The sequence below is a fragment of the Battus philenor genome, unplaced genomic scaffold, assembly GCF_028537555.1.
Source record: "Battus philenor isolate CCGP_79_NKW_IND1 unplaced genomic scaffold, ilBatPhil1.0.hap1 SCAF_14, whole genome shotgun sequence".
NCBI lineage: Eukaryota > Metazoa > Arthropoda > Insecta > Lepidoptera > Papilionidae > Battus > Battus philenor.
Window position 1 is genome coordinate 883,187 of NW_027181676.1, and position 25,926 is coordinate 909,112.

Here is a 25,926-nt window from a genome sequence, read left to right on the forward strand (position 1 = left end):
ATCCTTTACAATCACTTTAACTCTTGAAAATATCTATGATTGATAAACATTGATAATCATAAACAAATATACAGTTATTAATGCAACAGTACTAACGTGTGGCAAACGCTTTGTATTTCTGGTTACTGCGGTATACACCAATACCTGACTTTGCGTCGTGGTTACGTCCAAAAAAACACGACGCAAATTGAAACGCCGCAAAGTGAATTAAGTTTTTCTATAGCAAACCATGTAAAGATCGAAGATAGGTTCCAGGGTCACGATAATACTACTTTTTAAAAAGAAAATTGAACAAAGTAAGCATTTAAAAAAACAAAAATATAACTCTGCCAATAAATAAATTGTAATAATATTAAACTTTTTTGTAACCAGAAACAACACGTAAAAAATTATAAAAATTGATAATTCTCTTTTAAAAAAAAGCACAACACACTATACTACAACACACTACGTAATTGAAACTGAACTCTTAAAATTATCAAAACGAAGTGAAAATAAAACTATATTCAAATTGCGTTGGTTTTTAATTAGAAAGGGAATCCCCGAGTTTTGATTGCATGGAGCAATTAGAAAAAAAAGTGTTGTCATCTTTTAGAAAAACAAAGAAAATTAAAAAAAAAAAATTACAGACTCGAACCCAAAACAACGCAACCTCGAAAATCTAACGACGCACAGTGAAAATTAGTACTAATTAAGCAGCGACGCAACTTCGAAAAAAACTTAAAATGATACGACGCAAAGCGAGGTATTGGTGTACTTCACAATGTTTAGGCCTAAGCGGCAAATCTATTCCTCGTGCTATGTCGCCTGCTTATTACAACTGCTTTCAGCACCTTTCAGCGACTTTCCAAAGATCGTCTGTACCTACTCCTTAGGATATTATTATATGACTCTCATTTTTGAGGACTTCTCGTTTTACGTTACAACTCGCGTAAATATTTTTTAAAATTTTATACTACTTTCTCCTTTCATTCTTCACAATCTCTTATATTACATTTTTCTTCCATACTTCATAATTTCTCTATCTTTGTTCACATTCAAATCGTCTCACGTGCATCACCTTTCTTCCATCATCTTCCTTCCTAGACGACAGTTTGTAGTATCACGGTTTTGACTAAATTTTACAAAATCATTTACATTTTACTTTTTCTTGTTTTATTACAGCTATATTATATCTTTCTTATTTACTAAACCTAAAAAAATATTTTGTAAAAATTATTTCCATTTAGTGTGAATTGCCTTCATTATCAAAAATCTTCTATAAAGATAGAGTAGTAAAGTATTTATTTTGATATTTTGGTTTTCGTCCTATGTCGTTGGTCCGCATCGTCGTCATTCGAGAATCTTTCGGCTCCAACGGCTATCCGATCTGCCAATTCTTCCGGTGATCCTGGTTCTTCGGACCTCCTCATTTTATATTCGACCTTACGATAATCCGAGCCTTCTTATGTTTATAATAAATAAATAATATAGCAAAAGTCGTTACATTAAATTTCAAAACCAAATAAAACGTTGTTGTATTTACTTTTTATTTCACATAACCTCAAAATGTAATTCTTAGACTTATTCAACTTACACGAAGCACGCAACACAAATGTTAATTTAAAAAAAAAGTTACTGCGACCATTAGGAACACAGAGTGGTTTAGGATTCTGACGTAAAGATGGGGCATATATGGGACATATATAAAATTACGATGTCAATACAATTGACAGTGTGATAATAAGATAAATTAGACAGTATGCAGTATATAGATCTTCCACGATATAACACATTCCATGTTATGTGGGGCATATGCGACCCTCGCTGCACCTTCCGTTCAGGACATTTGTAGTTCACATTGAAAAATAAAGGATTCTTAAACAAATGAATTGTAGGGTCGATTCTATATATATATATATATATATATATATATATATATATGTAAAGTATATGTATATATATATAAATGTAAAGCATATGTCTTAAGCGACTTTTTAAAATTAAACCACCCCACCCCATGCTACTTGAATGGAAAACCTTCAAAAATTGCCGTAAAATTATTTTAGTTGAGCTAGTAGGAGTAATGAGAGCATATTAAAACACATATTTTATTATCATAAATTTAACATAAACATGATTGTATATCGTAGCATTGTCGACACATATAATACAAAAAAAATAATAATTTTAATCTTCCACGACTCTTTTCACTATTCTGAATAAACTAGTTTTAAAAATAAATAATGAGAAGCATAAAATTAGCTGATTACTATGAATATAAATAGATCTCTTGATTTAATATAGAGTTGGTGTAAAAATTAAGTATATATATATATATATATATATATACATATTTCTAAACATATACAGTTTTCCCAATTTAATTCATAAAGGAACCAATTCGAAAGTATACAACACGAGTTTAATCCTTTCGTTTTTATATAAAATGTTACACAGTGGAGAGAGGGGGGAGCGTAAAAATTTTAGAAAGTGAGTTGGAGAATGACACGAAAAAGGTTGTTAATACCGGTCTTCTATCTCCTTTGATTTACAACACTTTGGTATGTGGATATATAAAAAAAATAAGTATATATTTACAAATAAAATAAAATTAGTTTTAAACGTACAAATTAAATCTAATATATAAAATTCTCGTGTCACTATGTTCGAACTTGAACTCCTCCGAAACGGCTTGACCGACTTTTACCAAATTTTACATGCGTATTCAGTATGTCTGAGAATCGGCTACTATCTATTTTCCATACCCCTAAGTGATAAGGGTGGTCCACACCTAAATTTTATTTTTAATTTTTTAGACAATTTTTTTGGTTTTTATTTTATTATGATACAGCATACAAAAATACATACAAACCTAAATTTTCACCCCTCTACGATCAACCGTTATCTTACATTTGTTAATTAAAAACTTAATTTTTTTTTGCAAAACAACGTTTGCGGGATCAGCTAGTATTAAATAATTTTGTAAGTGTCACGGCTTGCATCCCAAATGAGAGTTCGCGTATTGGGCTCACTCTGCCGATGCGGTCCGGTTTTATGTTTATCTGATCAGTTATCAGGCAGCCGCCGCACGCGCCGGTGCTATGTGACTGTCGGCAAGTCATGGGTAAAGGCGATGATGGACTGGACGCGGTGCTGTCCGAGCTGGGGCACTTTGGCCGCTACCAGCTGATGATATTCAGTCTTATATTGATACCAATTCTCTTTTCCGCCGTGTACAACAGCCAATATATATTCGCGGTCGCCGATGTAAATTACAGGTGAGCTTATTTTCTATTTATATTATAATATCAACATAGTACACATATATATATACCTACATATATATATCCTTTGTTTTCATCAATATGTCAAACGTCAATTTACTTCTTTTTAATAAACGTCAATAAAACTAACATTGCGTTTGGTTTTTATAAATATAACACCGTGTAAAAGTATATAATAAATTTTCTAAAATACAATTAATTAAATTTAATCTTCAAAGTATATTTTAATTATAAATATATGTATTTTCACTGTCTCCTTGATTTATATCACAGATCACATTTGTAAAATTATTTATTCAAAAAAACTGTCACAAGAACTTTTGAGTCGTAAATAAACATGAAATATCTGTAATATCTGTTTTAGAGAAAGCTTTCACCAGAAAGGCTAAGGAGTAGGTGGGCGAGATAGTTAACCCTTAATAGCCTAGAATTTCAATTTTGATACCAATCTTTTAAACCGAATGTTCACATTACTATTAGTATTTTTTTATAGGTTGGCTGTACGAATTTTACTGTTGTATAATATTCTTTCCAACGAAATTAAAAAAAAATCCATTTTTCCCTTCATCTAGACCCTCAAGCAAACACAATAATATTAGAAAATCACTTTCGTAAATCAGGCTACTAAGGATTAAGGCTTTTAGTTTTTGACCCCCTCTATTAGGGACTTTTCGTTCCCCCTATCATGTTTTTGAACGTTGACTGTTATTTCTTCTCCTTTTTCGTCCATCATGATTTCTGTTACTACACCTTCTTTAGTTCACATTTTCTTCTGTTCTCTTCCTTTCATAAAAGACAGTGAAGGTTTTGGGAAGTGGATGCAGGCAGTATTAGACCAGCCATCGTGGTTATCTTTGGTGGAAGTTTTTCTTTGCAGTAGGCATCTATCAGCTAATATCATAACAATGAACTACATTATCGATTTTATTATTTTTTTATATGAATTTGCGAAAATCAGTTCGTTCCCGTGCGCAATGAGATAGTTGAATATATTCTAGTTTATTACTTATTTAATTATTTGAATATAAGGCATTTTTATATCTATTATATAAAATTTCCATGTCACAATGCCAGTTACCGTACTCCTCCGAAACGGCTCGACCGATTTTTACCAAATTTTATACTATTCAGTAGTTTTGAAAATCGGCTACTATCTATTTTCCATGCCCCTGAGTGATAAAGGTTGTTCATCCTTAAATTTTTTTTTTAATTTTTTGACTAATTTTTTGGTTTTTAATTTTTTATGATACAGCACACATAAATACACACAACCCTAAATTTTCACCTCTCTGCGATCAACCCTTATTTTTTATTTGTAAAATAAAAACATTTTTTTTTGCAAAACAACGTTTGCGGGGTCAGCTAGTATTTTATAAATTTATAAAAGTTCTATGATACATATGTAAATGAATTATGATAATATAAGTTAGAAATTATAGAGGTTGGAATGTATATTTATTTTAAAGTTATTTATTGTTTACTGTTTCTGGAGACTTGGAAGTAACTAGTCTGTCGAAATTCAAACTTCTTTTTAGCTAATAGACGCCCAAAAGGCATAGAATTCTTCCATAGATCTTAACGATGACCAATCTTCATTCACTCAGTTGGATGCCCACCCACGTCATGTCTGCTGATTCTCATTCCAATAGGAAAAAATAACTAATTTAAATTATTCAAAATGATCATTTTATACAGAGTGAATGATGCAAATGTGTATAAAACATTTTGTTGACAAATATGTTATACATTCACCCTTTTAAAGATTTTACACCTATCAATAATCACTATATATATGTATATATTTATACCATTAGCATTTATAGTAAATATATATTTTCGGATTTTCTTTTATACGTTGTTTTCGGAGGTTACCAACCTCTGAAAGTCATTATTTAAAAGAACTACATAAGAGACATGGGAGATTTCTATCGTTGGTTAGATACATTTATGTACATTAAAAAAAAAAACAAGTAAAGTAAAGTAAATATCGTAGAGAAGAAACAATGAAACATACAATGATAACATGGTAATAAAAATTTTCAAACTTCGGAATATATATATTCTAATTCATTATAAAAATAGTTAGGGAAATTCAATACCGAACTGCATAACTCAAAAAGTTTTTTAAACCAGGGGTAAGCAACCTTTTTATTCAAGGCGAAATTTAAATTTTAAAATCGTTATGCGGAGCGCAAATAAAGTGTTATATTATTAATCAACAACCACTTTATTGATAATAAATGTTAGAATAAAAAAATGTAAAGTTTCAATACAAAAAGCATATTTGAACAAGTCGGTGGGTGAACTTGTCATATGTGTGTGATTGTTTTGGTTTAGTATGTACTACCACTTTATCAGGGGCGGCTTAACCTATAGTGCAGGGTGTGGAACGCACACGGGCGCCGCCGTCATACATTTCACTTCCATTTCGCTGTCCATAAAACTTAAAACACAAGATAAAACATGAACTATCGCGGTATTAGTTTCGCAACAGAGATGTGCTCCATGCATAAAAACAATGAGTGTTATTCTGCCGTCATAAGAAGAAAGGCCGTAACTAATACCGTACTGTAAGCTATACCTACTTATAAAATAGCTTGTTGGAATATGAAAAAACTTTCTTTGTTACGACGGCAAAGTTAATAGTTATAGCCGCAGAGGGGGTGGGGTCAGGCCTAGGGGGCGCCAGGGTTTCATTGCTCACGGGCGCTACACGGGCTAGAATTGCCCCTGTACTTTATTATAATAATTTAATGATGGAAAATTCGATGAAATAAATTAAACACTGTTGTATTTTATAATTCTAGAACTTTATTTATAGACAAAGATATTTTCAATGTTTTCCTTCCTGCTTCTCCGTTTTTATGATACAATAGACAATACTGCAGCAACACCTTCACCAAGGACAGGCATCGATAAGCAAAAAAATTTGAATACGAACAAAGTTTTCAAATAAATTATCAATTATTGAAAGTATTTAGATTATTTTAACAAGTACAAAGATATTATACACAATCTTGCGTCGTACGATTTTGATATATAAATCCATATCTTAATCTTAGGCCAGAAATTTTTGCAAATACACGTGGTCACTACCTGGAAAGATTACAATTGTCATGAATATATTTATTATGCGTGCAACTAAGTACAGTACCCGGTGATAAAAATTGCACATCGACCTTTGGAAAGAGACAATCGGCTAATATCGGCTTCGTATAGCGTTATTTCTGTTGCACGAAATACAAACAGTCTGGTATCTACTAGGAGCTGTTACAACAAGTATCATTTGCTTCTTTTAATAATTATTTTTATCCTTTGTTTAAAATACACCAATCTTTCTAGAAGTTCTCGATACAGGTTGTGGTAAAATAATATAAAAAAAAACATATCAAGTAACTGTAATAATTAACTGTATTTACCCATAAGATAAATTGTATATAAGATGCTGTTGTGATTCGCAGCTGGTAAAAGAAAGATCCGTATCAAAAAGCGGCATCCGTCCCCCGACTGTCTGCGGTCACTGAACGCGACAAAAAAAAACACATTGTAAACAAAACACATTAACGATATAAATTAGACTTTTAACACATAACTAATAATTCTTTTTAAATCATTACCGTTCTATGGACATTTAGAGTCATAGTTTAATAAAGAAAAGGACTAATATATAGCTACTTCCGCTATATAGCAGTAGTCGTGCAATAAAGTGCGCCGCCTGCCAGTCCGCTGATAAATGCGCGTGCTGTAAACAATGCGAATTACACACTGTGTTTGGCACTGGTCGGTGTAACATTACTCCCGAGGATGCCTCGTGAGGTGAAACACGTGTAGAGTAAATTAACGGTGGTAGTTGTGTTTCGCATTGTTTGCCGCATACGCATTTATCAGCGGACTGGCGGGCGGTTCACTTTATTGCACGACTACTGCTGCATAGCGGTAGTAGCTATATATTAGTCCCTTTTTTACTTAGGATGGACTACCGCAAAGTAACGCCTGAATCTATAAGATAGAGTTTAATATTACAAAGAGGTCTAAGAGCTAGAATAATAAAGCGTAAGAGAAAGTCTGTGATGAAATTTCTTTCATTCTATTTGATTTGATCACGTGACCGCCACGTGCTGACGACACGGTCATAAAGTGAATAATAGATGCAAGAAAAAGCTATTTTGCATTCTAAATACGAATTCATGATATTTTTAACCAATTTATTTATATTTGTGTTTATATATATATATATATATATATATATATATATATATATATATATATATATATATATATATATATATATATATATATATTATGGTAGTGATGTTTGGATCCTATGATCTTTTTATAGATGTTCCCCGTTTATGCTTCTTGTATCTCCCTCTCATATTGAGGATAGTATTTATTTCTGTTGTTTTCATTTCACTCTTCTCTTTCGTTCTCCACAATCTCTTTCATACATTTATTTATATTCCATTCACATCTTGTCTGTCTTCCATCGATACACCCTTTTGGTATATCACGGTACAGTTTTAATTTTGATTTCTATTTATTTATTTTATTATTATATTCTATATCATTTTAAATATTTTTAACCTGTGCCTTGGAGTTTGCGTCTATGACGATGATGTGATCAATTTTGTGCTTTTTAAAATTCTTCTCCCAGTTAAGCAAAACCAACGCTCCCATGACTTTAATGTCTGAAGTTTCTGAATGCCGGGATTTTTTTTTAATTAGAATCTATATTCCATAGATATTAGCATCCGTGCCTATGTTTTTATGATTACATTTAATATCTCTTATTTTTTTAATGCGTTACGTTTTTGCATGTAACTGTATTTACAGTCTTAAACTATTCCCTTATTTTTTTTCTTTTATTTGTTGCTGAAAGAAGGTTTCCTATCAGTTCTATTAAAAATTTATTGGAATGGCCTATATAACAATAAGATCTCAGCTGCCATCACCTGACCTATATGGCCTGCTCATTGTCACTTCAAGATACTGATTCGTTGGGCTTTTTCTGGTACTTACACTCGATCACAGATCTCCACATTCCTTATTTGATTTCGTAAATCCTGAACATGGACTTCACCACAAAGTATATAAATAAAAAGTTCTAGTGCGACTGTTTATTTATAAAATAAAAAAAAAAACACTTTTCTCTTGTAAGAAAAAGGCCAATATTTAGCCACTTCCACACATGCAGTGGTAGTCGTGCAACAAAGTGCACCGCCCGTTAGCCCGCTGATAAATGCGTATGCGGCAAACAATGCGAATCACACAACCGCCACCGCCAAACCACTCAATACATGCATCACCCCTCCACGGGGCATCCTCAGGAGCCACGTTACACCGACTAGTGCCAAACACACTTTTTTCTTGATCTATATATATAAATGAATGTTTGTCTGTATGTCCTTTATAGAATAGTAAACTATGCATTTTATCACGTGATGATCTGTAGCAAAGTTGTTGTGCATGAGCCCACAAAGGTTTCGAAGTTAGTATGATAAGTTTTTCAACAGATGGCGCCACTATCATTCCAATGAATTTCAAACGTCGCCGCGAATTTTCATTCAGGTTTAAATTGAAACTAGAACGTCGTACGAATTATGACGTATCTAGTTGTGGGTGACATGAGAATTTATGTGAATTTTGAAATTCACGTTCGGCTAACATAATTATCCCTTAATAGCCTAGAGTTTCAATTTTGATACCAATCTTTTAAACCGAATGTTCACATTACTAGTAGTACTAGTTTTTTTTATAGGTTGGCTGTACGAATTTTACCGTTGTATAATATTCTTTCCAACGAAATTAAAAAAAAACTATTGTTCTCTTCATCTAGAGCTAGACCCTCAAGGAAACACAGTCATATTAAAAAAAAACACTTTCGTAAATCAGGCTTTTTATTACTTCCACGCAAACGAAGTCGCGGGTCATAGCTAGTTATATTATTGAGGATAAAGAACTTATTTGTTTGTTATTGCCATGTGGTCGTACGCGCAACTTTGACGTCACATTTGCGCGTCCGTTTCACCTTGACCCTAACCAGTTTAACTTGATATAATCCTTAGCAAAAAATAAGTTGATTTGTTTTTTATATCTAAAACATAAATTAGTACATTTGTGTCAATAAGGTAAAACACAGTTGTATTAATTCTATTAATGTTATTAACAATGCCGAAAATACAAAAACCGTGAATACGGAATGGTATTTTACAAAATTTAGGGGATACGTTCATAGGTGACAATATTTAATGGAATCAGGCGTTACCTCGCGGAAGTCCATCCTAAGTAAGAAAAGGACCAATATTTAGCCACACAACACAGACTCTGTGTTTGGCACTAATCGGTGTAACATAACTCCTGAAGATGCCCCGTGGAGAGGTGAAACACGTGTTGAGTAATTTGGTGGTGGCGGTTGTGTGATTCGCATTGTTTGCCGCATACGCATTTATCAGCGGGCTGGCGGGCGGTGCACTTTATTGCACGATTACCACTGCATGTGGGGAAGTGACTAAATATTGGTCCTTTTCTTAATAGATGACAAATTGAAAAAAATATTTTAAAAACTCAATTTAATTGATGTTTTTCAACATTTTGTTTATATATCTTAGGGCTTGAACAATGGTTGGAAGAGTTTTGTAATTTTCTTTTGCTTGGCAGTTTTTGATGGCCTTCAACGCAGACTGACACGTAGCAGTCGCATTAGCAATTTGTTTTTTGAAAATAAGACTTCGTTCCCATAGATCAGAGTTCCCCAAACTTTTTTGTGTCGTAGACCTCTTGCCATGTTTCTCCATGTTAGGTAGACCCCCTACTTACCTGATATTGATTTCCTGTAAATTTCTAACTGTAGTGAAGTTTAGTGTTAAAAACTTAAAGTAAAAACACATGTTAATTTATACATTTACTAATTGAATTTAAATTAAAACTACTCGAAATAAAATTTTGTATCTGTTATATAAAATATATGTAACATATTAATAATTTTTTACTTCATACTTTTATAAATAATGTAAATGTTTTGATATTATAAGATAGTATGGTGTAAGTAAATAGGTACTATCAGTGTATGTGTTAAGATCCACTATCGTGGACCTCCATTTTCATTTCATGGACCCCCAATTTTTTTTGCTGACGTAGACCCCTTGTAGGTTGTCATAGACCCCTAGGGGTCACTTTGGGAATCACTGGTTTAAAGTAACCGTGTAAGTAACGGTTCTGTTATGTGTTCCTTCATAGGTGACACGACATTATGTGTCGTATACCCCATATGACACAAAAAAGTTTGGGGAACTCTGCTTCAAAAGTACTTTTAATTTATGTGTACTGCTACAGTAGGTACACCTAAATAAATAAATCAAATATCATTAGAGCCCAATTAAATAGAAATTACAATCACTTTGATCTCATCTTTAATAATATCCTTCAGCTTAAAATTAAGTTTTTAAAGTTACAAACGCACCGTGATCTTAGAAGTGCCCGCATTCAAACTCAGCTAGGGTTTTTGATGTGATTTTCATAAATCTTAACGCACACCTTACGATTCAATCGCGTCCTATTGGATATAAAAGCAATCAAGGTATATACACTTTATAGCTGATAAATGTGCTATACATTGACTTCTTTAAAACTTTTACATCTACTGCGCCTCCAGTGTTATTCAGCAGAGGCGCTTTCACTTTAATATTTAGTGGATTGCAGCGTGACAGCTCTCAAATAATCTCGCAGGACGATGCAGCATATATATTCGTTTATTAACATATTTATACAATGATTGACTATTAACTAAAGTTTACACATAATTAAAACTAATTAACACAAACTAATTTCTTCTTCTTCTTCTTGAAGTGCCTCTCCACCTAGTGGAGGTTGGCTATCAGCTTCCTGCTCTCTTCCTTATTTTTAGTTCTGCGTAATAGCTCAGCAGCGCTGGCGATTCCGGTCCACTCTCTAATGTTACGAAGCCACGACTTCTTTCTCCTACCAACCTTCCTTTTACCAGCGACCTTTCCTATCATGATAAGTTGAAGGAGATTGTATCGTTGGTGTCAAAGAACGTGTCCCAAGTAAGCGATTTTCCTTCATTTTACTGTGAGCATTAGTGCTCGTATATGGCCGATTCGTTTCAGAACTTCGACGTTGGTCACCTTCTGAGTCCAGCTTATGGACAGCATGCGTCTATATGTCCACATTTCGAAAGCCTCTATACGCTTACGAAGGTCTTCCTTTATGGTCCAGGCCTCACATCCGTACAGTATAATAGGCCAGATGTAACAGTGAAGCAAACGGGTTCGCAACTTGATGTTGATAATGCGACTACATAGCACTTTCTTCATCGCGTTGAAAGCGCCACGTGCAATTTCAATTCGTGTCTTTATTTCTAAGTCTCTATTCCAATCTTCGTTAAACCATGTACCCAGATATTTGTACTTTTGAACCATTTCCAGATTTTGGCCTGATACCGTGATGTTCGTGGTGGTGTCAGATGCGTTAGAAATGACCATAAATTTCGTCTTCTTACTAACTAACTAATTACGCTATGTTACAATGTACTGTATCTGAGAGAGATTGTCCCTGCACACGGTATCTCATTCTTAAATCTACTCGGGCTTATGCTGGTGGGAGAGATCGCCATCTTGTCATTTAGGCGAATCTCTCTCGCGGGGTTCCGGGTATGTACGTTCGTCGCAGGCCCTTTAAGTGCTAGGCGGGTTCCATATGATCAACACAACACCATCCGTAACAACATTTATGTTTAATCATCTTGAACATGGTGATCTAGTAATGTAGATGAAGGAAGGAGATGCAAGAAATAATATCTGCAAAGGAATTAATAAATGATAATGTGAAAGAATGAAGAGAATGTAGAATAAAAATAGAAAAGAAGACTAAAAAACTTGTATAACAAGAATTGTAGCATGTCCCATACAAAGAAAGACAAGGGTAATATAAAACAAACAAACACCCTGTATATACGTCTAATATCACTTCCGTCGAGTTATTTGAACCTTAATCTATCTTCACGTGATAAAACTTGAACGCATTGAATCGCAAATTCTTGTTTAAATAATGTCGTAACATTGTCTGTGCAAAGAACTTGTTTGTTTTACTCTAGACTATACGTCTACTGAATTAATAAGAAATGTAAACATTTGTTACTGCTATGTTTGGATTTTACTGGGTGATCAATAATTTAAGTTGCTGTAAAACTTCATAGACAGGACTAAACTAATATTATCAGCGATCTCAAGCTCCTTGGCTGCAGTAAAATCATAAATCTTCATCAGATGTGTCGGGGGGTCGAAAAACGTCACCACTTTGGAAAAACAGGATGTTAAACCCAACTTCTTTGTGTTCAATTCGCGTCGAGGTATACCAAAACGAGAAATAAGAAATGAACCAGTGAAAGCGGCAGCCCGATATCGACCTGAACCGCGCTGGAAAGTGTATTTAATAGTGATGTGATATAACAATAAGGAGATATCGAAAATAAAATAGAACAAATGAAGTAAATGAAAGAAATATATTTACATATGTCTGTTTAAAGTATGTCATGCAAAGGTTTCTTTTATGTTTTGCTTTTATGTTAGGTGATTGTTTTGATTATTTTAGACGCATAGATATATCTCATTCAATTAAAAGGAAAAGGAAATATATGGGTCTATCTACCTTTACTTAAAGTGCAAGTTTCAAGTCATTGATAGGTTCTACTTATAAAGTTTATCCCGGAATGTTTTATTAACGTAATTATTCTTTATTCACACCTATTTTGAATCACCTTATATAGAGTGATCACCTAATTTATTTTTTCTATTGAAATACGAAAGGTTGATGATTTCTGACAGTACAAATTCCACGTGTACGGATAGTAAACAATAAATAATTTATAACATAGATATAACAATTTTGAAAACGTATTTTCTTATATTTTCTTTTTGAAACTAATGTATAAGGCAAAAAAAAACAAGACAATAACTAAATCAATGATTAGATATATTTATTTATTTAATATTCTTTATTGTACACGATAAGATATATAATATACAGATACAATAATATAATAGAATAATATAAATTTAAATAATAGATAATTAATAATTTAAATAATAGATATATTTAAATTATTATCACATTGCGGTTAAAATGATGATAGTTACAATGGTATACTCGTTCTTTGTGTCTATTGTTTCGATCTAGCTTTATATAGAATTTTATTAACATAAAAATAGTATATGTATTCACTACGTAACAAAATTACATCATAGTCCGTAACCACTGGGTGGATTGAAGATATAAGGTCGCAGAAGGTCGCTGGGTACAAGTAGAGTTAGACCTGTCATCATTCTTGGGTGGAGGCCTATGCCATACAGTGGAAGTCCATCAGCTGAAAAGAAGAACAGAAGATTGGTCATTTGTAGTGTCTATGAGCAGGTTACATAGCGTGCAGAATAAATGATCACCGCCTTAACCCTTTCCACTCCAATGTCGAGTGTCACTCGACACTGTTTTTGTTCCACAAGCTCCACTGTCGAGTGATACTCGACATGGTGTAATACTTCTTTTTGCGGAAAATTTTAAAACAGGAAAGATTTTTGTTACTAAAATGTTTGAATCACGAATGAATGAAACATATTCTAGAATCGCAAGATAATATAATTCAATTAAACTTTTATCGATGCTACATAACAGCCTTGGAGTGGAAAGTGTTAAAATTCTGGAGTGAAGACTACGGATGGAAATGATCAGATGCTCACCAGGACAGATTAAAGTATCATCCAATTGAAGACCGCTTTCAACCCCTAATGGAAATCTATGGGGGTGGTTGAAAAAATCCGACACATGTCCACCTTGAGACATTCTATCTAATCTAATCCTTTGAGTCAATAAAACACCACATTACGATAGATTTGGACGGAATAAGGAAAGAAAAACTTAGTACAATTATATGTGGGAGTGAATCACGCAGGCGAATAATAGATGTAAATCTTTTTTCAAACACTTTAATTTTTCACGTCTTACATAGTTGACATCAACCGCCCGACCGCCATCTTACCCGAGAATCCCATAATCCATTCCTACTCTTCATTCATTCATCAATCAATCGCTCACTTCCTTTTCTCTTACGTTACGTTCCCACATATATATCTATAGCAATTGTATATATATCTTTAGTATATTTAATGGCAACAGGCGTTATTGCGGAAGTCCATCCTAAGTAAGAAAAGGACTAATATTTAGCCACTTTCGCACATGCCGTCGTAGTCGTGCAACAAAGCGCAACAGTGAACAGATGACTCTGTGTCTTTATCTGTGATATCAAATGGATTCAGGCGTTACTTTGCGAAAGTCCATACCAAGTAAGAAAAGGACTGATATATAGCTACTTCCGCTATGCAGCAGTAGTCGTGCAATCACTCGGTCACTCGGTGTTTGGCACTAATCGGTGTAACATAACTCCTGAAGATGCCCCGTGGAGGGGTGAAACACGTGTTGAGTGATTTGACGGTGGTAGTTGTGTAAATCGCATTGTTTGCCGCATGCGCGATTTATCAGCGGGCTGGCGGACGGTGCACTTTGTTGCACGGCTACGACTGCATGTGCGTAAGTGGCTAAATATTGGTCCTATTCTTACTAATATCTTTAGTATGTCAGATGCCCACAGAAAAACGATGGACAGATTAATAAATTTAGCTACGCTGTCAAAAATGTTTTATTCATCACAAAATAACACCTTTTAAATAAATTCTTGTCATGGTTATTAGATAAACTACCGTACGTTGTTTGTCATAAATATTATCTAAATTACGTGTTATCTTGTTAAGAATTTCAATATGCCACTTAGCCTAAATTTCAAGTAATTAACAACTAAATATGTTCTGTTTTCATTGATAAAAAGATCTTTTTATGGCCCTCGCTATGGGGATCTATTGTGGGACAGGGACTTTGTTTTTATTTAATAATTTTTTCATATAATGTTTGTATTTTTGCGCTCTTCTATCGTTCCTTCTATGATCTTTCATTCCTTTATTTTCTTTCTTTCTACAATTCTTCATTCTTTACATTTCTTGTTCATATTTTCTTTTATTCGATACAGTTCTTTCTTCTCCTCATACTTTAACTATTAAAATTTCTTTGTTTGAATTCTTTATCACATTTTTGATCTATTCTAGGTATACATTTTTATATGTAATATATTATTTACTTATTTATTTAATTGCCTATTTTTACAATTTTAAAAAAGATATCGTTAACCTGTTGAGTATATGTTATTTATTTAATTAATTTTTTTTATCATACACCTATCCCCCGATTTACACGGTAGATACGTTCCTGAGAAAAACGTATAAATCGAAAAGAAAAAATTTTCAAGTAAAAACCGAGCAAATCGAGAAGCTTGCAGAAAATGCCTAATTTTGCTATTGAACAGTTGTGATTCTTTTCAATATTTTTAGGTGTACATAGAAATAAAAATAAAATGCATTGACAAGTTAAAATATTTAATATATTACAGAAACACTGTTTTTATTTAATTACAATACATTAAACAGAAGAACAAAAAATAAAACCAAAGGTGTTTTATTATCCTTTATCGCTGTCAGAAATTACTCTCATTCTTTTTTTCGGAATCGAAGGTTCGAATTCTCTTTCATCACTCGAAGTTATTTTTGCCGATACGATATTTGGAGCAGAAATATTTACATTATGACAGATGATAATAAAACCGATTATTAACAATAGCTTCGATTTTTTTGGAAGATCTTTGTAAACTTCTTCATATTGAGCCAAGTCAGCACATAAGCTGGGGATTCCCCGTAAAATGTGTACACAGCACACGTGTTCAATCATAGTAGCATTTAGTAGAGTACGATAAAGACAAAAAAAACTTATTTTGAAAACCGTGTAAAAGCGAAAACGTGTAAAACAAGTACCGTGTAAATCGGGGGATAGGTGTAGTGGTTTTAGATATATCACTTAAGGGTAACGGGAGTTAAGCTTGTTCACTTGGCTGTTTAAGTGAAAATGAGACTCAAAGTTACTTTCGTCAGTTCTACTATTGTTTTTATAGAAGTCCCGGAGGCTTTTATGGCTTCATCTGAACTAAGTTCACGGAATGGAAGGGTGAACTTTTCAAAAAAAAATATTATCGGGCATTCGTTTCAGTTCCTTAACAATTTTTTTAATTATTAAAAATTAAGATGCATTTTTGTAAATTCATGGGAAATTCGTCTTGGGAGTCCCAGTGAGGCTGATCTTTTACGGGTGGAATGGGCTCTAGTTATGAAATGTTCATGAAGCAATTGCGCAACAACTTAAATTTGTTTATCTAAAACATTTTTTATACATCTTATACTCGTATATATCGGCTAACAATGTTGAGGGCATTCTTTATCTTTTAATCGCAATGCGATGCAGAGATAAAATATCTAGTTCACGGACCCTTCCACTCCGTGAACTCAGTACGGATGAAGCTGTCAAAGCCTTAAGGCTAACAGCATTAATATCTTCAGAAACAATACATATAGAGATAAATTATTAAAGGTAGGTAAAACAAGTATATTTCCTAAAAGACAAAAAACAAAATAAAAAAGGTGGAAATTAATAGGTAAAATAATCACAATTAAACAATATATATAAATATACCATAATAGATAGAATAGATAAATATCTATTATTTATGTAAATAATATATCACAATTATCGTGATAATTGCGCCAGCTTGATAAGCAACACCCTCCGAACCTTCGCTTTGCGTAGTGATTTCTGAACATCCTGATATCGAGGGGGAGCGCGTTCCAGAGAAGAACACATTGTATTGCGAAGAAGTGAGTAAAGTCAGGTACTATGTACAACCCGTTGCCACCCCGCCTGGGCAAGTGGTACAGGAAATATAGAAGCAAAAAGCCAGGTGATAATATTCACACGAAAACACTAAACCTCCCGGGTGTGGACACGAAGACGTCGTGCGGGCCGGGGCACCCTCTCCCTCTTCGACCATCCCATCCCTTGGAAGGACTCGGAATACCTCGGAGTCACCTTCTACTCCAAGTTATTCCTCCGCCAATATCTTCCAGATCAGGTCTAAAGCCGGTCACATCCTCAATAGGCTTCATCCCCTAATTTGCTCTTCAAGCAAAACTTCCTCTTATCATCCGTGAGACCAGTCTGTATTTTCGCTCTCAAATCCAAAATCGTTTCACCCGGATACCCACCAGAGTGGAGTGGTATCAGTGTAACTGAGATCTCCACGGCGACGTCAAACCGCCAACGGTCCAAGAGGCTTGAGTAGACGTCTTCTCACCCAAACCCTCTTATAGCGAGTGCTTCTTGCTGTTCCCCCTGTACCTAAGAATATTCAAAGAGAGGTCCCAAAGACGTACTCCACATCCCCATCACAGGGTTCGCACAGAACACGCACCACATTACACGCACTGTAGACACTGCAAGCGCTAACAAGAAGTGTGAACAAAATTGTCCGAAGAATTATTACTTTTAACAAATGCCTTGACTGCAAAAGACAGATGTACACGCAACCATTGCCTGATAGAAAAATCAGCAGAGTCAGTATATCTAACGACAGCCTTACCTAGTACCGTCATTTAGTTTTTAATTATTCCCATTTATAATATACACCTGTCACTTTTTATGTATATGTGAAAAATGTATAAATTATTTAGAGCATTCTCTTCAAAAATAAGAATATAGAAGTATTGTATTTATACCATAGACATTATTAAATCGATTTAAAATTCTGACTGACATACGAAATATGTCAGTGCGATATATATATGTTTATATATTTAAAGTTTAATTGTGAATGCCGGAGGAAGTTTACGGGTTGTATATTCTCAGCATTCTAGAATAATCTAGAAGATTTTTATGTATTGAAAAATAAAAGTTATAATTCTTCTAAATATAGCATGAATGAAATATATCCTCGTAGTAGATAACGCGTCTTCCAATTCGTGTAATAGAAGATTGTTGGTTGGTGTTCATTTGGACTGTTGTGATGGGTGTGAGTGAAATGGCAACACAATGGCGCTACCACACGCTGACGCCTTATTACAGGAGTTAGGATCATGTGGAAGGTATCAGAGAAGAATTGTCGCCTTCATTATGGTGGGGATATTCTGGCACGGAACACGGACCACACAATATGTCTTCAATGCAATGGTTACAGAGTACAGGTGAGCGGTAGACAGTAACTATCTTGGATTATAGAAAGAGTTTCAAGGATAAGCTATTTTGATGTTGAATTGTCTGCCATCTTACATGTGTACTGTTCAAATATATATGTGCATATTGTGGAGAGGGCTTATTGATAGCATATTGTGGAAAAGACTCATAGGTAAGATATTATGGAGAGGACACGTTGGTAACATATTGTGGAGAGGACTCATAGGTAACATATTGTGGAGAGGACACGTTCGTAACATATTATGGAGAGGATTCATTGGTAGCATTTTATGGAGGGAACTCATTGGTAGCATTTTATGGAGGGGACTCATTGGTAGATTTTTATAGGGAGGATCATCTGGGACCATATTGTGGAGAGGACTTATCGATAGCATATTTTGGAGAGAACTCATTGGTAGCATCTTATAGAGAAGACTCATTGGGGGCATATTGTAGAGAAGACTTTTAGGTAGAATATTATGGAAAGAACTCATTAGAAGCTTCTTATGGAGAGACTCATTGAAACCATATTATGGAGAGAACTGATTGGTAGTATATTTTGGAGAGGCCTGATTGGTATCATATTTTGAAGAGGACTTATTGGTAAAATATTATACAGAGGACTCATATTGTGCGAAGAACTTATTCTTAGCATTTTATGGAGAGAACTCGTTGGTAGCGTATTGTGAAGAGGGCTCATAGGTAGCATATTATGGAAAAGACTCATTGGTGGCATATTTTAGATAAGACTTATTGGTAGAATATTATGAAGAGGAGTGATAGGTAGAATATTGGGGAGAGGACTTAGTCATAGCATTTTGCAGAGAGGTCACTTTGGTAGCATATAGTAGAGAGGACTTATAGGTAGCATATTATGGAAAGCCGGGCATTAATCATAAACCATCTAATAACTAATAAAAATCAAAAGTTTTTAAGGTAGTAATAGTATCTACTATACCTACCAAATTAATATTTTCTCTTGTCATTAACCATGAAACAAATGATTGACAATTTGATATGTTATCTGTTAACATACATACCTGTTGATATCCAAGATGATATCTATTTGGAAATCACATCATTGACAGCGTCTTTGATCTTATCTGTTACATTGTATCAAAGTCAATTCAAAGTATTTAGATGATCGGAAAGTAATGTCGTTTCTGTCGACATATTTTATATAGTAACCGATTGATTTTTATCGCTGCGGCATGGAAAATTTGTATACTAGATATCAAAAGGTTTTTGATAACGAAGGTGAATTTATTGTTGATTAAAAATAAAAACTTGTTAACGATGTAGTCGAGTGAATTTAACTTAAGAAAGAGATTTTACTTTACGGTACAACTAATAGATTTATATAACATTTAATAAAATAAAATTTTACAATCGACCTCATGGTCGAGATGATAAGAAACAATTTTTACTCTGTGTTTGGTACTAATCGGTGTAACATAACTCCTGAAGATGCCCCGTGGAGGGGTGAAACACGTGTTGAGTGATTTAACGGTGGCAGTTGTGTAATTCGCATTGTTTGCCGCATGCGTATTTATCAGCGGGCTGGCGGGCGGTGCACTTTGTTGCACGACTACCACTGCATGTGCGGAAGTTGCTAAATATTGGTCCTTTTCTTACAAACAATTTTTAATTGTCCATTCATGTCTTTCGCATTTTATTATTTATATTAAAAATATTTATGCGTGACTGTACATCGATTCATTATATAAAGTAAAATTTGAATATAAAGGATAAAAAGGACATGCAATGGAGATGTTGAATATAATAGATATCTACTTAATTTTAAGTCTAAGGCTATATCTAATATATAAAATTCTCGTGTCACGGTGTTCGAACTTGAACTCCTCTGAAACGGCTTGACTGATTTTTACCAAATTTAATATGCGTATTCAGTAGGTCTGAGAATCGGTTACTATCTATTTTCTATACCCCTAAGTGATAAAGGTTGTTCACACTTAAAAAAAAAATATTTTTTTAACGAAATTTTTTGTTTTTATTTTTCTATGATACAGCATACAAGAATACATACAACCATAAATTTTCACCCCTCTACGATCAACCCTTATTTTTTATTTGTAAATAAAAATATCAATTTTTTTTGCAAAACAACGTTTGCGGGATCAGCTAGTTACTAAATAAACATAAGTACAGTCAACAACACAATGCATATAGATATATGTATATAAAATAATAATATGAATTGAATACACGATACAATGGCAGACACCAGCTCGGATGTCTACCATCCAATCAAAGGACGACAAATTCCATTGACACTTCCTCTGGCCGCTCGTACAAGGAAAAGGATAATGCGCCTTGACACGGTTATCCTGATCAGGACGAGACTAGATACATAAATTATTTACGTCCTTATTTTGGTCTATTTTTAGATTGCCTCATTTGAGCCTTACGTCTAGTTTCAAAAAGGCCAATTTATTTTAATTTGTAATAAATCTATTGTTAATCATTGTTTAACCTGATTATATATAATACTAATTTTAATTTAAACTTAATCACCCGTTAATGGTCGATCATCGAGGTTTCCTTATTAATCTCTCGTTAATCGTTGTTTAACTTGATTATGGTTGCTAGGACACCGGAAAGCATAATGTTAACTTTTAATTGTAATTAATCTTCGGTTAACGAGCGTTCATCAGAATATCAAGTTTTTCGTAGCATTTTGACTTGGATGTGGTGAAAATTGTGACGATCTAATTAGCGAATTGCGTAGATTAATCGTTGATTAAAAACGCGTCTAATTAACAATGAGGAAAAAAAACTAAATAACAATTAAACGCCTTCAGATATTATATATTATTATATATCGATTGAAATATGGATTAGTCTCTATTTATATATGTTCATCAATGTGTGATAGATTTTTATCTCGTCACTGATATAAAAGTGACTTTGTTAGGTTAGTAAAGCGACAAAGCCATATATAGAGACAAATAATATCCCTTGACGTAAAACATAATCTTAATGTTTGATCACGTGTTAAACAATGACTAATCAAATATTTATTTATTTTATTTTGAACAATTTACATAATGTTTAATTATTTGTTCACTAAATTTGTTCAGAAGCGTGACAAAAGATAAAAATTTAGGCATAATATATATATATATATATATATATATATATATATATGTAAATAAGCGCGCGTTTGTGTGTGTGTTTTTGTACGAGTGTTTGTGTGTGTATGTATTTGTACCTACACAAACTCAAGAGATTAAGAGGAAAGAGGCTTTAGTTTGAACGTATGTAAAATTAAAATAAAACTTGATACAAATGATAAAAAGAATACGCAACGAAGATTTGAATGTAATATATTATATGCTTATTACTTATGTAATTGTAACGTTGTAATTGGCGAGCAAATGTCTGTAGACGAAATAAACGAAATAGTCCAGTGGATTGGCAAGTAAAATTGGAATTTGGAAGGTTACATAGCGACATACCCGAAGGCTTCTGCTGTCTTAAGGTTTTCAAGTAGGGACCGCAGGTAAGCAAGTACATCGAGGACATCCTTTTATTTCCTTAGAAGACATTGAATACTTTTAAGCCTTTCTGTTGAAAATCTATAGGAAGGCTTATGTCCACTAGTGGACATCCTAAGGCTGAACCAAGTGAATGAAAGATGATAAACAAAACGGGCGCTTTTTAAATAAGGAGTTTATATTAACACGTTCACTGCCGGCCCAATTTTGAAGAACTTTCAGCTGGTGCGGCTGAGGTCGAATCAGCCTCAAGCTGAACTTCCTAGTAGTGCGGTTGAGGCCTTTTCTGCCTCATGTTCATCAATATTTTTTTACAATATTGAGTCAATGCTTCGCAGACATAAAGAAAGCTATATTTGTCTTTGTCATACCTCATACGGTTGAGTGTAAACAGCCGCCGCACTAGAGAGAAAACACGAGTTTTACGCGCCGCACCAGTGCAAAGTTTACCATGAGGCTGAATCGACCTCAAGCCGCAGTGAACGTGTTAATTAGACATAATTACTAGGATAAAGTTTTGTAAGCTTTCATTTTTAGAAAAATTTATATAATTGTTTCATAATTTTTCTGTACTTTTCAGGTGTATGGTACCAGAATGCGAGACATGGCCTACGCAGTACCCCATGGGCGAGTGGGAAAAGTGGGCTTTCCCCGAGAAGCGTGGTCGGTGCGAGAGGTTGAAGCCGATTGGGTCGGGCTGCAGTGAAAGTACCTTCGACCCTGTGAAGACGGTGCCTTGTGATCATTGGGTCTATGAAAACAATAACAGCATTGTTGCTGAGGTAAAAATAAAGCTTTCGCAGGATTATCAACAATATGCCAGTTGATAGACAATTACTGCAAGGTATAAGCATTCACCAATGATCAAACTGCCCGGTCTTGAACTTGACCAGCTAGTATGACTAAGTAGAAGTCGCCTCTTTGGATTATTCCTCTCCTAAGCCCGTCCATCCATCAGGTTCCTCAAAAGGATCTCCTTCTCTGGTTAAAGACTTCATTCCACATTTACTTGGTGGCTTTCTTTTTCTTTTCACGTCTCTTGGCACCGATACTGTTTGGCTTTATTATTTCTACAGACGTGACCTGCCCAATGTCACTTGAATAGATTGGCATTTTTAAACGGTTTTATTTAATTCGACCCGTACGAAATTTATTTGGATCAAAATTAGAAATTGAAATTTAAGCACCTTTCCGTTGTCAGATTGATCTGAAATTTGGTACACACATTTAATTTAGATGACATTACAATATAATAAAATCAATAACATTATAAATCTAAGATGGCCGCCGATACAAAATGGCGGATTACGTATTTTTCCTTAACCTCCTCAATATGGGTATCAAATGAAAGGGCTACACTAGTAACACACGATGATTATGTCAAAATTTAAAATTCAAGATGGCTGCCGTTCCAATGTGGTGGACTATGTACATATTTTTCCACAACCACCACAATATGGGTATCAAAAAAACGTTCAACTTAAAAGTTTTTAAATGTATTTATTCCTTTTACACTTATTATACTAGGTTTTTTCCTGATGGTTGACATTGTTGACCTTATTAAACAGTTTTAGGTTGACCATGTATCTTTCGACCTTACGATGGCAGATGGCAACTCTGTTTTGATCATTTTTCCTCAATGATCACGTCTGACAAGGAAAAGTCGTTATTTCATAGTGTTTTTTTTCGTGCTGTTTATATGGATTACATTATTCTTTATTATTTCTAATAATCCCCAGTATTTTTTTTAGACTAGAGTTATTATTCTAGTGGATAGTAATCTAAAGTTGCATGATTGACAAATCAGTTGATGGCATAAAATTAGTTATATCAAATTGTCTTGTTAATTTCTTTTATTGATATTGATTTTATGAGTCACAGCTCAAGACGAGATCCCCTCGTGGGGAACCATGAGCTTAGTCACTCTAAGAGCTCGGCGGCCTCCCAGTTCGTTAAAATAGTAACATATAGCGGCCAGAACCGAGGGTCCACCTGGAGCATGGTCGAAACCATTGCCTTTTAAAATAGTTGAACACACCCTTGAGCATCGTCGTCGAGTTGCCAGCTTATCGGTTTTTAATCGGATACACTTTGGAGAATGCTCGATGGCTCTTTTCGAACTGATTGAGCCATCTCCATTCCTTTACTTCTAGGCGCAGGCAAAAGTTTCATCGATAAGTTGTTGACACACCCAAAAGTCGAACTAAATGGTTTGACAGCTCGTTTTTGGTGAGAGTCGCCAAGATTTGGAACGACCTGTCTTTGGCGCTTTTAAGAGTAAAGTGAACAGGTATCTTTTGGATGGGCGTGTACCACCTTCGTCTTCATCTACACTTTCCATCAGGGGAGATGGAAGACAAACGTCTAATCCATTATATTAATTAAAAAAGTCTTAGACTGCAAATGTCATTTGGGCAGAGATGAGAGTCCAGTCGAAAAAAAATCTGTCTATCTTTTTCCACTTATTTATACATTTATCATTATATTATTCATTTAGTCCCTTTTATAAAATAATAAGTGATCAAAAACTTGGGTCAGTTTGTGTAAAAAATGTAAATTAGTTATTTAACCTTTCAAATCCATTTCATCACATACAAAGTAATTCCCGTCTGATAAAAAGTCGAACTAATCTTTTTCCGGCACATTTGATTCGATTTTTATCTCCTCAATTGTGTCATAACGATGTCTCCTCATTGACACTTTGAGTTTATTGAATAGCCAGAAGTCGAACGGAGTCAAATCTAGCGAATACTGTGGTTGCGTTCTTATCGCTTGTGTTTTTGTCGCTTTTTTTTCCTAAAAATCAAGCGTTTTAGGCATCAATCGTTTACGGTAATTGAGACATATAACATTCTTTAAAAAGATTTGGATTGAGTCAAATGATATTACAACTCTGGAAAAATAGAAACTTGGTAAATGTCACAAACAGTGCTACCAACCTAGGAAAAACATACCTTCTTTCAAAATGCCCGGGAGTTTTAATTGACAATTTCACCTTACTTTTTTATTCGCAGATATATACAGACGAACCCGCTTCACGTAGCTTTTACTCAGGCCTCGTTTTATATATAAGCTGACTCTATTCCTTGAAATTCTAAAATATAAAATTTCCATGTAACAATGTTAGTTACCGTACTCCTCCGAAACGGCTCGACCGATTTTTACCAAATTTTATATGCGTATTCAGTAGGAATCGGCTACTATATATTTTCCATACCCCTAAGTGATAAGGGTTGTTCACCCTTAATTTTTTTTTTCAAAATTTTTGTTTCTTATATGATACAGCATACAAAAACACATACAACCCTAATTTTCACCCCTCTACGATTAACCCTTATTTTTTATTTGTTCATTAAAAATTTTATTTTTTTGCAAAACAACGTTTGCGGGATCAGCTAGTAATATTATAAAAGCCTTATACTTCTGGAGATATCGTGATGACACAGTATAAATTAGTCCGCGTATTCTAATGATATTATACGTATATATTACAAGAGTGAACGTCCATCGGCTGAAAAGAAGAAGGAGAAAGAAATACAGATAAAGAAGTTGGTAATGTAAAAAGAGTCTGTCTGGTTACAGTTCGACCTTGGCTGCGAGGAGTGGAAACGAACCACAGTGGGCACCATTCACAGCGCCGGAATATTCATGGCTTTGCCGCTCACCGCCTACGTATCAGATACGTAAGTATATAATTCTCCTTCTTTGTGTAATTCCAGACCAGAGTTCCCCAAACTTTTTTGTGTCGTAGACCCCTTGCCATGTTTTTCCGTGTTGACTAGACCCCCTACTTACCTGATATTGATTTCCTGTAAATTTCTAACTGTAGTGAAGTTTATTGTTAAAAACTTAAAGTAAAAAACACATAATTTATACATTTATTAATTGAATTTAAATTGAAAATACTCAAAATAAAATTTTGTATCTACTATACCAAATGGCAACACTTTTGTTTCTAATTGCGCCATGCC

At 34.1% G+C, this 25,926-nt stretch overlaps 1 protein-coding gene across 1 annotated transcript in view; it reads left to right on the top strand.

The window, feature by feature from the left end:
- The first annotated feature begins 3,075 nt into the window (after positions 1 to 3,075).
- LOC137918345 (organic cation transporter protein-like) overlaps positions 3,076 to 25,926 on the top strand; it is a 29,813-nt gene continuing 6,962 nt past the window's right edge. The window contains exons 1-3 of the mRNA XM_068761121.1: positions 3,076 to 3,260; positions 22,536 to 22,737; positions 25,538 to 25,638. Coding sequence (XP_068617222.1) covers positions 3,103 to 3,260; positions 22,536 to 22,737; positions 25,538 to 25,638 — 461 coding nt within the window. The 5' untranslated portion in view covers positions 3,076 to 3,102. The remainder of the gene's footprint in view (positions 3,261 to 22,535; positions 22,738 to 25,537; positions 25,639 to 25,926) is intronic.